Source organism: Rattus norvegicus, chromosome 2 (genome assembly GCF_036323735.1).
Source record: "Rattus norvegicus strain BN/NHsdMcwi chromosome 2, GRCr8, whole genome shotgun sequence".
NCBI lineage: Eukaryota > Metazoa > Chordata > Mammalia > Rodentia > Muridae > Rattus > Rattus norvegicus.
In genome coordinates, this window is record NC_086020.1 from 58,676,760 (window position 1) to 58,691,121 (window position 14,362).

Genomic DNA, 14,362 nt, shown 5'->3' on the forward strand with positions numbered 1-14,362 from the left:
CAGGTAATGAGTTCTGAGCCTGGTATAGTTGGTTAGTGATGTCCACAGTGTTGACAGGACCACAGGTCAAATACAGACTCTCTAATTGTTCAGTCTTGGTTCTAAGGTTCTTCTTAAAGAAATTCAAAATCCTTATATGCGTGTCAACTTTCTATAGAAATAATTCTCTGTTCAGCTCCAAAGTGATACAGAATCTCAAACACGGAAAGGCCCACCCACCTGTGAATAGTAGTGAGAAAATCCTGATCATGTTTGTCTTTCTCTGTCTTTATATCAGAGTAGATGTTGCCAAGTCTACTATGATCAAGTGTTTATTCCTACCACTACCACCACAGCAATCTTTGGATGTACATGCTGAATATGGTGTGATGTTTATGATGGCTGTAGGGTGGTGGTAGTAATAAGGTATATGGTAATCTTTGATAAATTTCATCCTTGATGCAATAAGTTTATAAATTCTAAGCATTCAAACAAAGTATTGGTCTGAGATTGATTTCAGATGTCGTGCATCTCAGTGGGAACAGGAAACTGGGGGCATTTGTTAATTACTCTAGAGAGAGACCCCCGAGTCTTCACACAATCCTCCATGGCTGTGACCTTGTATAGACTGACTGGAACCCTTTTGGCTCATCAAAGCTGATACAGTAATTGTACCCATTATGAGGTTTTTGTGGGAACCCAGTCATTTAATGCAAGAAGGCAAGGTAGGACTTACCATGTACCACACATTCAGCCGACACTAGTTTTTCTCTTACCGCCTGTGGCATTACAGGCTTAAGTCCCAAGGAGAAGGAGATGAGTCCTAAGTGAACGTAAATGGACAAGAATGAAGCTTCGAAAGTTTTATCTACAGAATGGCCACCACCACCCTCGGAAACTTTAGTAATAGAAGGGCCAGGTATGAACTTGCTAGAGTAGTTTTTTTTAAAGAGAAGATGAAGAACAGGTATATAGAACAAGTATATACTTTTGGCTTATAATTAATTTTATAATTATACAATTCACCAGAACAAATAAGAACAGGAGGGTAAAAGTCAAGAATTAAAATGTAATTGCCTAGTTGGGCTTACTTAACATGCAAAAATGGCCCATGTGTATGGGAAATCAGCCCACAAATTTTATTCTATTGACTCATTATTACTTTGGACAACATTTGTTTTCATTTTCTATTCACAAATACAACTTTTAGAATGATTCTTACTGTCGGCTATTTATTCAGTCCTTGTACTTTCAAAGCATTTCCCATGCCTTTCTAATTGACTATTGAACAAAAAAATAAGATAAAGTCATATTGCTAATCATATCTGAAAATAGTAAATATTTAGTATAGATTTACTGTATGCCAGGTGCTATGTCAAACCTCTACGTCAGCATTTGCTTTAGCTCTCACGACAAACCCATGGGGTAAGTATTCCTGCCATGAGGCGGAAGAGACCCAAAGGCCAACGCTCTGGCAGGACAGCCGCCTGACTTCAAAGCATGTTCCTCCAGCCCTCAGCATCGCAGGCTACTCTGAGACATAATCAGATGCATGCACTTTCCTAGCACAGCCTCGGTTCGGTTTGATCTCATCTAATTATTTACAGCCATGTAAACAAGGCTTGTGACACTGTACAGAAATATTAAGCTTTTCGATTCCCTGTTTCCATATTATGTTCCTAGATCAGTTCAAGATAGACATACAGCACACTGTACATTTCCCGTCAGTGGGAATCTGTACAAGATCAGTAACTGTTAAACAAAGACTCAAAATACTGAAAATACTTACTCATAGCCAAGTCTGTTCTTTCTTTACATGGAGCACAATCTAATAATTGTAGTTAAGAAACATAAGAAAAAGCAGAATGAAGACTTACTGATCTTAAACAACTCAATGACAGAAAGGACAAAATCTGTTTGTAAAAATGTATGTTTATTTCATAAGCATTGGGGGCGGGGGAGAAAAAACACGGTATCCTATCCTGTTGGTCCATGCAAATAGCTCTTCAATGAGAGTCTTCAAATTTTACGTTTTTTCCATTCTGGTTCATTCTTTGACTCTTCGTCATCAGATTCCACTTGGGCAAACATGGTTTTTGGCTGAGTTCTAAAACAAAAGTTAAAAAGGAGAGGAAACAGTGAGTTGCTATTTCTTGTATTAGGCATTTGTCTCTTTGATCAAGCAGAAGCAAGTCTGGGGAACTGATTGCATCTCAATTATTAAATATAAATCACTAAACTTCTGGCAAAAGAAGCATAGTGAAAATTTAATTATGTTCAGGAAAAGAGCCAAATGTTTTTTGAAGGTTTTCCTTCTGTGGCAGACACCGTATGTTGTCCTTCCTTCATATGAAATGAAAATGAATCAATCCAGTGGACCCTCATGCATCACAACCTCCCTCGGTCGCTGAGGCAAAGTGTGACCATGTGGAAGGATACGCCATTTGGTCACCACACAAGACCCTACATGGCACTTACTTACACCTACCCGGGCTATCTTAGACTTAAGAAATGGGTGTGACTGTGGTGCAAATGGGAAAATCTGAGCTCACTCACGGTTTTCTTATCTGGCCAGTTTCAAATAATGACAAACATGCAGTGACTCATACCAGTACAAAACTTACAGTAAAACACATGGGCACAACTGATTGCTCTCCACAGATCACTGCACAGAGATGCCAAACATTTAGGACATACCACTGAACACAGTGGTGGCACTGCCATACAGTGTCACTGCTGAACACCACAGCAGTCATCAAGCGGAGCTTGTGGGAGGAGCTCCAGGGCTCTGCAAGCATTACCTAGCTCCATGATATTCCCATTTCTAATTCCAAAGAGACAATCCCACGGGAATGTCAAACGGTCATAATGTAGCCCCCCTTAGCTCAGGCTACTTCTGTCTCCACAACTATCTAGAGCCGAAGCTTGCCTCATACCAATCCATTTGGTTAACTCCTTATTACTTCAAGATACTGTTATGGCATCTGCACACAGGTCACAGGTCTAAAGATAGCTGCGGACTTTCATAGACCCCAATTACTAGAGGGCAGGACCATGGGCTTTCAAATGTGCCACAACCAAGCAATTTGGTGTTGGCTATATGTTACCTTCTAGCAAGGATACTGGCCCCTGAACAAAGCTACATAGGGACAAATGCGGAAGCTTAAAAGAACCTTTGAAATAAATATTTAACTCCTAAGGGGTGGGGTGTAGCTTCTAAGGCTGTCTGGGTGTAATCCACCAGAGGCCAGGTCACCACTGCCAACTGTGAGGAGACATAAGTACTGAGATATATTATTATTAGAGAAAACTGCTATGGCAGACCCCGAAAGAGCACCCAGAGCTACTTCACTGAAGGGTTTAGTTTCACTAAGTCCACTACTTCCAAAAGTACTTGTAGAAGGCTGGTGGTTCACCTGGTGGGGCAGAGAAAAATAACAGGCAGAGAGTCATGTAAAGAAGCAGGAGACAATGTTCTTACGGACAGAGACCGAAATGTTGGTTACACAAGTGTGTGTTTCTGCCAAAACTTGAAACGGTTACACTTTCTACTTTACTGTATGGAAACTGTGTCTCAAGAAAGTTGATGAGTGAACATAATCAAAACAGAGCAAAACATAGGAGAAGGCTCAGAACCAAGGGATGATGGGATATATAACAACACGAAACTTGGCACTGGAAGCTGAGAAGATAGCTCCAGGGGTAAAACTGCTTGCTACAAAACCATGAGATCTGAATTCAAATCCTTGGCACCATGCATGAACTGGACACAATTATGCAGATGCTATAACTCTAGCACCTGGTAAGTTAGGGGTGGGGGGTGGGGTTATAAGAGAATGACTGGGATTGCTGGCCGTCAGCCAAGTTCCAGGTTCTATGCCAGACTCTATGTCAAGGTAACAAGGTAGAGAGTGATAGGGCACCTGACATCTTCTAGCCTCTAAACATATATCTGCACAACTGCTCACACTCGTGCACACACATGTACACACTCATATACACACAGACACTCACAAAACATAAGCGTAGGAAGGGGGTTTGTTGGGAAGAAGGGTTCAGAGGAAACTGGAGGAGAAGAAGAGGTAACAGGGATGAAGATAACCAAAATACATTATATACACATAAGACGTCATCGAATAACAAACTAAAATACTTTAAAAATATTTTGTCAGATTCAACAAGTGTAGAAAGTGTTCCAAGGGCTTACTCTAGAGTCCTGCCTTTCCCTTGCTGGCTGGTGGACCCCAGTGGACAGATGCAAACCCTCCATCCTGCTCATGCAGGGGGGAGCAAGGAGAAGAGCAGCACTGCAACGAGGCGGAGGCATAACCATGTCTCCTTAACAAGAGGCGTGACTTACTCCAACTAGGAAGAGACGCTGCTCATCTGGAGAAGCTGAACGACAGACACCACTGAAGACGATAGAGCACACTGGGTTTTACCCTCAGGCCTGCCTTTAAGGAGTGGCCTTTATTCTGGAGAGTGAGGCATATGGAAGGCCCAGCTCACCAACAACCCATCTTGCCTCCAAACCCAAATTCTAAAAGAATAGTTCAGAACCTTTAATAAGAAAGAGCTCTTTGTTTTTTGCTATATAAAGACAAGGTTCTTTAAAAAGAATTTTTTCTCCAGCTAGCTCGTGGAACACCTATCACCGGATAGGTGTGCTTTGCAGAACACAGCAAGACAAGTATGGCTTTCAACCTGCAGCTGTCTTCAGGGCAACTCCTGCCTTTGAGTTCATTTCTACAAGTTCCTCTTTTTAAAAACTTTAACTCCACACATGAGGATGATCTTAATATTCAATTCAGGTCTATCTTGGGGCATTTTAAACAGATTTGATTTTTTTTTTTAAAGTCACCACTTGACCAAGACAATGAAGAACAGAGACGATTGGGCAATCACAAAGTTAAGACTAGAATGAGCAGATTTCTTCTCTAGGGAATGGCCTAATTTGCCCTTGGCACATGAAATCACTATAAAAACAAATCAACAATGACAAGGAAGAGCAATGTGAACATGCGGACGGACAAAGTATTAATACATTTGAAAGCAATTTAAAGTCAGTCTAGAAACCCCTGCTTTTGGAGCCAGGAGGAAACAATACGTCCTTTAAGTCTGCTAAGTGTGGATTCCTTTCCAAGCTGCTTAAAGAAGTGGAATTAGTAAACTGGTCTTAGCATAGCCTCCATCCTGTACGTCTATGAGAAAGTGTGGCAAGCCAAAGCATATGGACAATAAAAACACAGCAGCGATTCAGAGCTACATACATACATTATACAAAGGGCAAAGGAGACGTTCAAGAAAGCAATTATATTGCCCACCATTTCTTAAAAAGATTGATTATGTATGTATGTATGTATGTATGTATGTATGTATGTATGTATGAATGTATGTATACGTACGCACATGGGTGTTTTCCCTGTATGTGTGTCTGTGTACTATATGCATGCCTGGGGTCTGCAGATGCCAGGAGGGGACATTGGATGCCCTCGAACTAGGATTATAAGTGGTTTTGAGCCACCAGATGACTTGTAGGAATTGATCCGGGGTCCTCTAGAAGAGCAGCCAATGCTCTTAACCTCTGAGCCATCCTTGCAGCCCCTGATCCTCTAATTATTAATAGCCAGTTCCTCGAACTTCCAGACTCATGACAGATTCATCTCTCTTGCCCTAACTGAGAACAGATAAAGCGAAGGCTTAAAGAAATGAGAACACTGTAAATCCAGCAGGCTCTGGGGATACCATAGTTTCAAAGAAGAACTTGTTTAGTGAGTACTTCATTCAGACCAACTTCACCCACATCTGTTCTTGTCTTGGCTTATATCAGCCATCTTGATGTATTAACCTAAAAGTTTAACATATAGAAGGCTGATGTGAAACTTGCATCTTCCGGTTTGATTAACCCTTTTGAGTAAGAGATTTTCATCTGATTAATTTGGTATCAGCTCATTGGACTATCAAGGAAAAGTAAGTTTCAATATAATGACTACTGTCAACCACTAAATAGACTAATCAAAGGAATGCTTTTTGCTTTTTGTATTGCTCTGTCATGTTTCCAGTATATCCTACATGTCAATATGATATTGTGAAGCTAATATAGAAGCTTATGCAAATGTCCAACAAATCTATAAGTTATAATTTGGTGGTGCTCTGTGCTAAATTTTAAAAAAAAGTTAGTCTAAAACTTTTGTATCACTTATTTTTTAAATTATAATATAATTACATCATGCACCCTTCCCTTTCCTCCCTTCAAGCCCTTCAACACACCCTTCCTTGCTCCCTTTGAAGTTTATGGCCTCTTTTGTCATTAGTTCTTGTTACATGCATAAATGTACATGTATATGCTTCTAGATTTCTACCTGTCACCTGCCCAGGCTGCATGAGATTACTTGTACATGTTTTCAGGGCTGCCCACTCACTCAGCATTGGATAGCCAGTGGGGTGCTATTCTCAGGGAAGACTTTCTCCTGCTCTTAGTGTTCCGGAGTTGGTGGAGGCTCCTTTTGAGAGTTAGTATACAAAGGCTTTCACTGCCGCATCTGCGCCTGCGCCTGCGCCTGCGTCTGCGCAGTGTCACTGTACTTCGTTCTCTGTGGTCTCCTGCCCTGTGCTCCCACTCCCTCCGCTCTCTCTCCCCCAGAATAGCCCTCCTTCCTGCTTTCATGTCACGCTGGCCTAAGTTCTTCGGATTGTTTGTACAAAGTGAATTATGGCAAGCGCATACTCCAGCACGATGACAGGAATCCAAGGAAAGTGAGTGCCCCTCAGGGTTTCCATCCAAAGCAGCCAGTGAGAGCAAAGATCTATCCCCACCCACCACATCCTTCTAAAGGGCATTCAGGGAGCGCTGCCTGTGTCAGAGACTCAAAGTGTCAGGGGGACTTCTATTTACTTCTGACTAAGCTCTAGCCTATGTCTCCACAACTCCTGACACTCACAGCACAGTGAAGCCATCACAGTGCTTTTGGCTGCAATGGAAAGTCCACAGGTCACAGTCTCTCTAATTACGGGTGTGCTTCTGATGTGACTCATGTAAGAAGCAGAAAGCAAGCTCCTGGGTGATCGGAAGAAGATGAGGGGAAATCAGTTGTAACATTTAATCATGAGGATGTGAGTATAAACCACAAGATTTCTTGGCTTGGGGCCCATTGTTTATTATGAACGAAAACCTCAAAGCCAAAGCCAATAATAGCCATGACTGGACAATCTGACACACTTGTTAACCCTGTTAGCATGAACCCAGCCTGGCTGAACTCTGACCCAATCATCACAATTGCAGAATTATTACGATTAAATAAAAGGCTTGACCAAAAGATTCAGCTTGAAATGGCTGCTTCTGTCTATAACTACCTAACAAAAAGGAAGAAAGAAAGAAAGAAAGAAAGAAAGAAAGAAAGAAAGAAAGAAAGAAAGAAAAAGAATTTCCTATGGGAAATGAAGACATAACTAACATTTTGGGAAATAATCACTTCTTGAACTCATAGAGTACAGCATGCTATGTTTGAGAGTTAGGTGACTAGAAAAAGAGGAATTGTGAAACGTGGGTACTGAATACAAGAACGAAGGGCAAGCCCAGAAGAGTCCTGTAAGATCCCCATTGGCTCCTTTACTATCTAGTGGTAAAGAAGAAAGAACGCTGAGATGGGAAACCAACAAGCAGAGGTGGGCCAGGTCTCTGGAGAGCTCTTTCTAATGTCTTGGGCACACATTTCTAAGGACACGCACAGGGGTAGGAGGCTACTGTGCGGATAAGGCGAGCCACCTCAGGAAGGCAAGCATTGCACTTAGCAGGCTGCAGCAGAGCTGCAAGTACACTAAGGACTTCTGACTCTTAGTCTAGGGTTCCCACCACTAAGCCATGCTGGCTCACACAGACATCTTCTCAGTATCCCAATGGCTACTATTAGCTGCCCATGTGGAGAAACAACCACAGAGTGTAGAAGGCAGACCGTCTGTACTTACTCCTAAGTCTGCCACCTGCTACCTGTGGGGTACTGGTCAAGTTCACATTTCTATTTGCTGTCTACAAGGTGGGGACAGAAATACTGCTGACCTCGTGGGTTATGAGGGTTACTATGGTAAAACACACCAAGCCTTTTAACAAGTCTCTCACACTGCTAGTACCAAGGAGGGCCACCACTGTTTACATAACTGACGTTAGATAACAGGGCTCCTCACTTTGGACAATCGACACCTTTTCCAAAGTCCTAGGTATAATATACCCAGTAAAAGAATTCATGTGTTAAATACAAGACTGCAACATGCTGTTTTCAAATCCTGGGGAGATTCTTCTTCTATGGAAATGATTTGCTATGAGTCTTTTATAAATGAAGTTGTCTGGTCTTTAAGCATGAAGTTTCTTAAAGAGAAATAATTTACAATTATGAATAATTACTTTTGTATTATTTCCAAGCATTAGAGTGCAAAACTGTCACTTTAGGCATTTCTTAAAATGTAGAATGTCAGAGTCTATTAGTCTGGAACAGCCCTGGAAATTCACATTCCAGTCCTCTCCCCAATATCTGCCCCCAGCTGCCTACAAGACAGGCAGTTCACAAAACTAGTCTAAGAAATACTGTCCTCTACACAGGAACGTGGCGGGTAGTGACAACCAGCCAATATTTAAAAATATTTAGTGTATGGGAAAAAAAAAGATACTTTTCTCTTTTGCCTACAATGACTGCTTTTAATATGGCTTATGAACGCAATATAACTTTAAATGGACTCTTTGTGGGTGAAACCGATATTTTAATACATACACAATGCACATATCCACACATCTGTATTTCAAAAGATACGCACGGTGAAGCTAAGGTACTGAGCCAGCAATAATGGCAGCTCATGTGGCAAGGAGAACAGCCATGGCTGACAGAGCTGTCACCCTGGCAGGCAGCTGGCCGTGCTCCGAGTGAGCTCCCACACACATTATCCCTGTCTGATGTGTAAGCTAATAGCATTCTGGATCTACATCCTGCCCCTTCCCCAGCCAGCTCTCTTCCCTCCCTCCAGCAGCATCTCTGAACAAGAAACTGTAACCGAATCTGCCCGTGTGCGGCTGAACAAGAGTCCTCTGTAATCCTGTGTGTTTGAAAACTTTCATGGCTATTACATTGCTAGTGTCAGGACTGGAGTTTAGATCCTCAAGTGACTTGTGTAGTGTTCAGGCATCATTAGCACGCCAGGGAATATAGGTGAATATACGCTGTGTGTAGCAGGAAGACTTATGGAATGTATTTCTGATGATCAGCTTTTCCCTGTTCAGGCAAGACATAGTAAATACGCTCTCACTTCATCACTGACAGAAGTCAATCGCGGTGGAGAAAAACAACCAGACACACGTTCTCAGTTACAGTGACCTTTACGAAAAGATCCTTTTAAATATTAGCTTCCCTTCACACACTTTGCCACTTGGCAGTAAGCAGCATCCTGCAGCAGGTGAACACAGGATCTCAGCTAACACACTACATACCACAGACAGGCAATGCCTTCAACTTAGTTAGCAGGCAACAAGTATAAGGCATCAAACATGGGTGGAAGGACCAAGTGGGAAGAAAATGCAGCAGAAAGATCTATACCCAAAAGAGCACAGTGTTGGGGTCCAGGCACTGAGCTTAGGGCTAGCCTCAGGCCCTGGGGACTGCAAGCTCCAAGCAGCAGTCTTCTCACATGAGGAGCAGCATGGCAGCGCCTCCCTTCATACCCAGCACATTTGTTCAACTAAAAATAATCTACTTACAATAAAAAAAAAAAAAAAGCAATCTTTAGGTAGGTCAGTGAACACCGTCAGCTTCAATTAAGTCTATTTAAATAAACTTGAAAACCTGGGTGGATGACTGTCCAAGAAATATATTAATTATGAACCAGACTTAGAAAAGTCATAAAGTCTAGACAGACTGCAACAGGAGAGAATGGGACAGGCTGGGAGGGGATGGTGGATAAAGACATTACTCTCTGCTCTGCACTCCACGGAACAACCACACTTCAGCAGTTTTATAAGACAGATAAACATTTACAAAACCAGTCAGTTTTAAAAGTTAGTGTGTCAGGAAGCTGGATTAACAAGTAGGTGACACACTGCAGGAAGGCGGTGTCAGAGGTCCTCACATGTACATCAAAGGAGGAAAATCATGTCACCACCTCAATAGAGATAAAGCAATTTACAAAAGCAATTTTAGGGGCCAGTGAGATAGGTAGAACAGTCACCATAATAGCCTGACAACCTGAGTCTAAATGCTAGACTCCAGAGTGGAAGGGGAAAACCCACTCCCAAGATCTGTCCTCTGACTTCCTTCCACACAAGAGCCAAGACGTGAGTGCCCACAGTCACACACCGTGGCAATGATGATGACGACAAAGATGACATTGATGACAATTAAATAGTTTTTAAAATAATTTTAAAGTGGCTAAAGGAATGACCAGGATTCAGGACTTGACATGCTTGCCCCTGGCCTCTGCAGGCTGCTCTCTCTGTATGGGTATGTACTCCTTCTCAGAGTACCTGCACGCCCCACTCCTCCACTTCTGTCAGGTCGTTACTCCGACAACCACACCTAAAATAGCACCCGGGATCTGGAGAGATGGATGCCTCAGCAGCTAAGAGCACTTGCTGATCTTCCAGAGGACATGGGCTTGGTTCCTAGCACCCACATGGCAGCCGCCTACCATATGTAACTACAGTTCCAGAGGATCTGAAGCCCTCTTCTGGTCTCTGTGGGCAGTGCACACACATGGTGCCATAGATACACACACACAGACACACCACTCATGTATACAATAAAGAAAGGAATATCTCACAAAAGTACCACATGGCCCACCCTGGTTACTCCATGTCCCCTTTCCTTACTGAGTTTCCTTTGCGGTACTAACAGCTAACACTTACAGGTCCTGTGTTGTTTGCCACTGTATATTATAGCATAGGTCCATGAAGACTGCCGTGTCCCACATCGAGAACACTAGCTCAACAGACGAGGTTCTCATTAGCTGCTATTAAGTGAACGAACAAGAGAGAGCCATGGACTTTTCCTTAAGCTCTTATAGGCATATTCTCAAAAGTGTAACTTATATTTTATGGGAAAGAACATGATATTAAACACTATGAAGTTGCTGGTTGGATTTCTTCATATACAAAAAGGGAAAATTCACAGTTTACTAGAACCTTTTCTGCTAAAGCTCAAAGGGAGAAAAGTATGCTTACTCCCAATGATACAATTTACTATTGTTTTGGCAGGAAATAAAGGTATAAACATTAGAAAGGAGGAGGTCATCACCATTTACATAATTTTATACTTAGAGAGCCCAGAAATTTGAATAAAACTTATTTAAAATAATAAAATACAGTAAGAAGCTGGACACTAAGACACACAGCATTGTGTACATAGGATGCTAAGACATACAGCATTGTGTATACACAGGATACACTAAGACACACAGCATTGTGTACACAAGATACACTGAGACACACAGCATTGTGTGTACACAGGACACTAAGACACACAGCATTGTGTACACAGGATACACTAAGACACACAACATTGTGTGTACACAGGACTCACTAAGACACACAGCATTGTGTACATAGGATGCTAAGACATACAGCACTGTGTACACAGGATACACTAAGACACACAACATTGTGTGTACACAGGACGCTAAGACACACAGCATTGTGTGTATATAGGATTCACTAAGACACACAGCATTGTGTACACAGGACACTAAGACACACAGCATTGTGTGTATAGGCACACGGCATTTCTACATAGAAAGGAATTAGTTTGGTAGACAATTATTCTACTTACAACAGCATCAGAAGATAAAGTAGGAACAAGCTTTAATGAGAATAAGATACTGATTGCAGAGGCTGATTAAAAGGTCTTTTGGAGGAAAACTGGTATGATCCAAACAAATTTGAAATTAATAGCGACTCTATTCATAGAATTATTATATCACAGGTAAATACATATGCTCAAAGGTACTGAGTTCAGTATTACTTATGAGAGATAAAGAGTAAAACAATGTAACGATCATTTAAGAGGATATTGTTTGAGAAAACTATAACTATGTAACACATGGGAATTAAATAGAAAGTAAAAGATGAAACTAGAGATACAATGGGTGGTCCCTGCCCAACCTCTAGATCTGTTCTAAATAAAAACAATGTGTAAAACATGCTGGATACCTGTCTTCATTTTTTTACTTTTTTATCATGTATTTTTGTGTGTGTGCATCATGCATGCCTGTCGTAACACACATGTAGATATCAGATGACAACATTGGGAGTCAGTTCTCTCCTTCCATTATATGGGTTCCATGGACTGAATGTGGGTTGTCAGGCTCGTCAGCAAGTGCTTTACCTGCTGGCCCATCTCCTAGCCCTATCCCTGTGCCTTTAAAACAGCGCAGATATCTAAACACGGACCTGTCGAGCGAACAGCATGCATTTAGCCTTTTAAACAGTACTGGTGTATGTGAGCTCACGATTCACACACAGCGCTTTCTAGGAGGATGAACGTCATAGTGTTAGCATCTCTGCACTGTAGAACGAAGGACCTGGGGTCTCCCATTTAGTACTTGCTGACTACCCTTCCCACATATGAATGTAATGCCTGAAAACTCAAACACAGAAGCTACACAGTGAACTGAACACGGCCCTTAGCAAAGTGCTGTTCTTAGATTTCAGAAGTGTAGTAGGTGATTCTATGGCCAAGCTCCTGCTCTAGGTTGTAGCAGCAAGCTGCTCTCCAGCAGGTTCTAAAAGTAGACTTCTTAGAACTTCATTTCCTCAGTGGTGAGGTAAGTCTTTGACATCTTCCTATGGATCACACTAATATGGTAGACATTAGTAATATTGATAATTACTCTTGTGTATGAATTTGGAACACTTGGTCATCAAAATGGTGATCATTATGTTCAGAATATTATAGACTGTATCTCTGCTTTCTCCTCATTCTTTAGCTAATTGGTGGCTCTTTCCGAACAAGGTTTCTTATGGCTATAACAAACAGCTACTTCCTTACAAAGAGCAGAGCTGTCACAAGTACAACGCAGAAGCTTGTCTCATTGTCAATGATAATTAACTTAGCTGATCCTGCAGCATGTTGTGGAATCAGAGGGTGGGGAAGCCCTCCAAAGGGAGTGGGGCAGGTTGCACTGTTGAAAGAAGACAGGAGGTGCTTCTGTGAAGGACTATCTCCTGGCCAAAGCTGGACAATGTGAGCAACTAACCCAGGCTCAGAGTTTAACCCACAGAATAAAATAAGCATTTCAGAGTTCCCACTAATGTGAATAAAGCTCTGAAGACCAAAGCATAGGAGAAGGAACAACTTTCTTCAGGAGACTGCAGCAACAGAGACAGAAAACAGAAGGAAAGAGAAAACCACTACAAGACAAGTAGCACGGATGCCCCCACAGGCAAAGTAGTGTGAACAGAAGCTGAGGAAAGAGTATAAGGAGGAATGGGATCGGCAGGTTCCAGAACAGAGCCCTGAGAAATGTACTCATCGGAAACACAGATGACAGTTTCACAGGGGAGAAACTGAAACCAAGCAGCTACGGTCAGCATCATTACTAATGAGAATGTTAGCATCGGGAAACCCTCGATAGGACACACAGAGGGCTCTCTCCTGGTTCTTTTATAATCTATAAACCCAAATTAAAAGCTCACAGTATCACTGACCACTATCCATTAAAGACTCCAAGATCATGAAAGGCAAGAAATACTGAGAAACTCTTATGACTAAACTATTCTAACAGTGAAACACACCATATGCTTCTGGGATAAAGAAAGGACAGGAGAGGAAAATATGGTCAGGACCAAGGAAGGCGAGTAGCTTAGTCCATAGTACTGTACCAGTGTTAATCCTGTGATTGTAATGATCATGTATATGTATGTGCACATCACATACATATAAAATCTGTGAGTGAATGTATCTTTAAGTTATAACAATTATTAAAGGAAATTTCTTTGGAGTGTCAATTTTAAATCCATTATCGTTTGACAGAAAATAAAGCAATGTGGTTTTTATAAGGAATCAGAAGTAGAATAAATGGAAATGATATCAAGAGTAATAAAGTCCTACAGTTTATAAACAAGATTGTTAACAAAATAGCAGGCATTGTTCATGTACATTTCACCCTTAACACGGTCAGAAAGGGGTTTCCAGAAGGTCAGATGATGAAAATGCAGTTTAAATAAAGCTCCTTAACTCTAAGAGGGATATTTGAAAAGAAATTCTACTCATAAATATATTGTCAGGTTTAACAGTTGGCCAGTGGTGGCCACTACAGAGAATATCCAACTTATTACAGTCATGTAAGGTATTCGCATCTGCCTAAGTCTAAAACTAGTTCTAGTAAAAATTTCAAAAGCCAATAATTGAAA

General features: G+C 41.6%; 1 protein-coding gene across 3 annotated transcripts in view; it reads right to left on the bottom strand.

Annotated features, from left to right (window-relative positions):
* Window positions 1–1,891: 1,891 nt before the first annotated feature.
* Wdr70 (WD repeat domain 70) overlaps window positions 1,892–14,362 on the bottom strand; it is a 239,873-nt gene continuing 227,402 nt past the window's right edge. For 2 of the 3 annotated variants that reach the window (XM_039101944.2, XM_063281520.1), the window contains exon 16: window positions 1,894–2,086. In XM_039101944.2, coding sequence (XP_038957872.1) covers window positions 1,999–2,086 — 88 coding nt within the window. In that variant the 3' untranslated portion in view covers window positions 1,894–1,998. Of the gene's footprint in view, window positions 2,087–14,362 lie in introns of all 3 variants that reach the window. The other variant, NM_001013909.1, reaches the window with a different exon arrangement.